Source organism: Gekko japonicus, unplaced genomic scaffold, assembly GCF_001447785.1.
Source record: "Gekko japonicus isolate JY-2015 unplaced genomic scaffold, Gekko_japonicus_V1.1 scaffold653, whole genome shotgun sequence".
Classification (NCBI taxonomy): Eukaryota; Metazoa; Chordata; class Lepidosauria; order Squamata; family Gekkonidae; genus Gekko; species Gekko japonicus.
Window position 1 is genome coordinate 1 of NW_015171524.1, and position 2,472 is coordinate 2,472.

Consider the following 2,472-nt stretch of genomic DNA (forward strand, 5'->3'; position numbering starts at 1 on the left):
GCCATGACCACGGGCGCCTGGATCTTCACTGGAGGCGTCAGTACGGGTAAGCGATGGGCGGCTGCAGAGACGGAGGCGGAAGGGCCAGAGTGGAAGGAACTGGAGTAGGGTGGGGAAGGGCGTGGCTGCGTGGGATAGGGTTGCCAACCTCCAGGTGTGGCCTGATTACCCAGAATTACAGCTGTTCTCCAGACGACAGGTCATTTCCCCCTGGAGAAAACGGCTGCTTTGGAGGGTGGCTCTGTGGCATAACGCCCAGCTGAGGACCCTCCCCCCCCCAACCCCACTCTTGAATCCCCAGAAATTATCTGGATTTGGCCACCCTAGAGTTATGGGTGCCAACCTCCAGGGGGAAACCTGGAGATCTCCCGCTCTTAACAATTTATCTGCAGATAACCGATTATCAGATCCCCTGGAGAAAATGGCTGCTTTGTAGGGCGGACCCTTGGGCATTACGCCCAGTTGAGGTCCTTCCCCAAACTCCATCTTCCACAGGTTCCACCCCCAATATCCAGGAGTTTCCCAGCCTGGATTTGGCAACCCTATGGCTGATTGGCATGCAGAAGGTCTCAGGTTTATCCCTTGATGCCTCCAGTCCCAAGGATAAGGCACCAGGTTGTGTGAGAGACACCTCCCTGAGACCCTGGAGAGCCGGAGTAGACAACCCCGGCCTTGGAAAAGAACGGTCTGTCTCCATATCAGAGATTTTCATGTGTTCAGTAAGGAAAGCCAGGGGAGGACCTTGAATGGTGTGAGACCAACACAGCAGTAGTAGGGAAGTCTGTGCTTAACTAAGAAAGCAGGTTAATAAATGCCAGGGGTGGTTCTAGGTTAGTTTGGCACCAGGGTTCCCACTTGCCTGCTTATGGTGGGAGACCTCCAGCCAATTGTAGACCTTGCCCGTCGATGATCAGCTAATTGTTGGGCAGAAAGTGGTGCCGAACAGGGGGGACAAACAAACAAACAATAACACCTTGTCCGCTTATAGGAAGTTCTGACCATAGAGTCCCTGACAACTCCTAGAGTTACCCGGGAATAATAAGGGTGGCTCTATATATCGCCAGATACTCTATGGCAACCCCCAAAAGACTTCAGTGAAGTAAGCCATATCGTCACAGGCGCAAGGTGTGAAACCATAACCCATAAAATCCACAACCAGAACACTGACAGGACCAACTCAGCGGCAAGAGAGACTCGATTGGAAACCTGGTGATATCAGTGTTTGTTACTTTTAATCTAAATGCCAGAAGAGTAGGCCCTGAGCTGACCGTTGGGGAGCGGAATCTGTAAGTGTTGTGCCACCACCAAAAAGGCTCCCCCTCTGGTAGCCTTGGTAACCTTCTAATCTTTGCATCAAGGCCTTGCTGGAGTATGATAATTAACGGGGCGTCTGTCTGTGTGTGTGTGTGCTCACGCACGTGCATGTGAGTGTATTTCAGTTGCCAACCTCCAGGTGGGGCCTGGAGATCTCCCACTATTACAACTGATGTCCAGACATGAGAGATCAGCTCTCCTGGAGAAAATGGCTGCTTTAGACAATAGACTCCATGGCATTGTACCCTGCTGGGGTAGACAAGTCGACTTACCTGGCCAGCAGGGGTCTCCCAAAGTCCTTCTGGGAGACTGGAAGTGATGTTGGGCATTTTCTGGCCTACTTCCGGTTGGGGGCCTACTCCCGGTTGGGGGGGGGGGCGACACTCTGTTTTTTGGGCAAAACTCGATGGTAAATTTGGCTTCAAACCAGAGCCCAAAAACCAGAGTGTCACCCCCCCCAAACCGGAAATAGGCCCGAAACTGGAAGTAGGCTTGAAAAGATCAGTTGCGGGCGGACGAGAGCTGTGAAAGCAGAGTTCCCCCACTCCCACGGGGTGGGGTGGGGTGGGGGGAGGCTGCCAACCCTATACCCAGCTGAGGTCCCTCCACTCCTCAAACCCCACCCTTTCCAGGCTCCACCCCCAAAAACTCCATGTATTTCCCGACCCAGAGCCAGCGACCCCGATTACAGCTCGCCTCCAGACCAATGCTCCCTCCCTCTGAGCTGTGGGGTCCTGTGAGCAAAAATTCTAGTTTGTGAGCTACTGGCATTAGAATGGCGAGTGATTCGACGGCCACATAAATTACTTTGCTCTGGAGCCCTCCTTCCTGAGCTAAGACAGAAATGTGTGAGCCGGAGGCTAAAAAACTGTGAGCTGGCTCGCGCTCACTCAACTTAGGGGGGACACTGCTCCAGACCACAGAGATCCATTCCCCTGGAGTAAATGGGTGCTTTGGAGGGTGGACTCCGTGGCATTGTACCCAGCTGAGGTCTCTCGCCTCCTCAAGCCCTGCCTTACTCAGACTCCACCTCCCAAACCTCCAGGCAACCCTAGCTGTGTATGGAAGGAACTAAGAGTGCATGTGTTGCTGCCCTAAAGGCAGAGGTCATTTCGGGGGGGGGGATCGCGGGGGATCGCAGTTCCCCCGAGTGAGGTA

The 2,472-nt window shown here is 53.8% G+C and overlaps 1 protein-coding gene across 1 annotated transcript in view; it reads left to right on the top strand.

Annotated features, from left to right (window-relative positions):
- Positions 1-3: 3 nt before the first annotated feature.
- TRPM1 (transient receptor potential cation channel, subfamily M, member 1) overlaps positions 4-2,472 on the top strand; it is a gene marked incomplete at its 5' end in the record, with an annotated part of 68,036 nt that continues 65,567 nt past the window's right edge. Inside the window, one exon of the mRNA XM_015419490.1 lies at positions 4-46. Coding sequence (XP_015274976.1) covers positions 4-46 — 43 coding nt within the window. The remainder of the gene's footprint in view (positions 47-2,472) is intronic.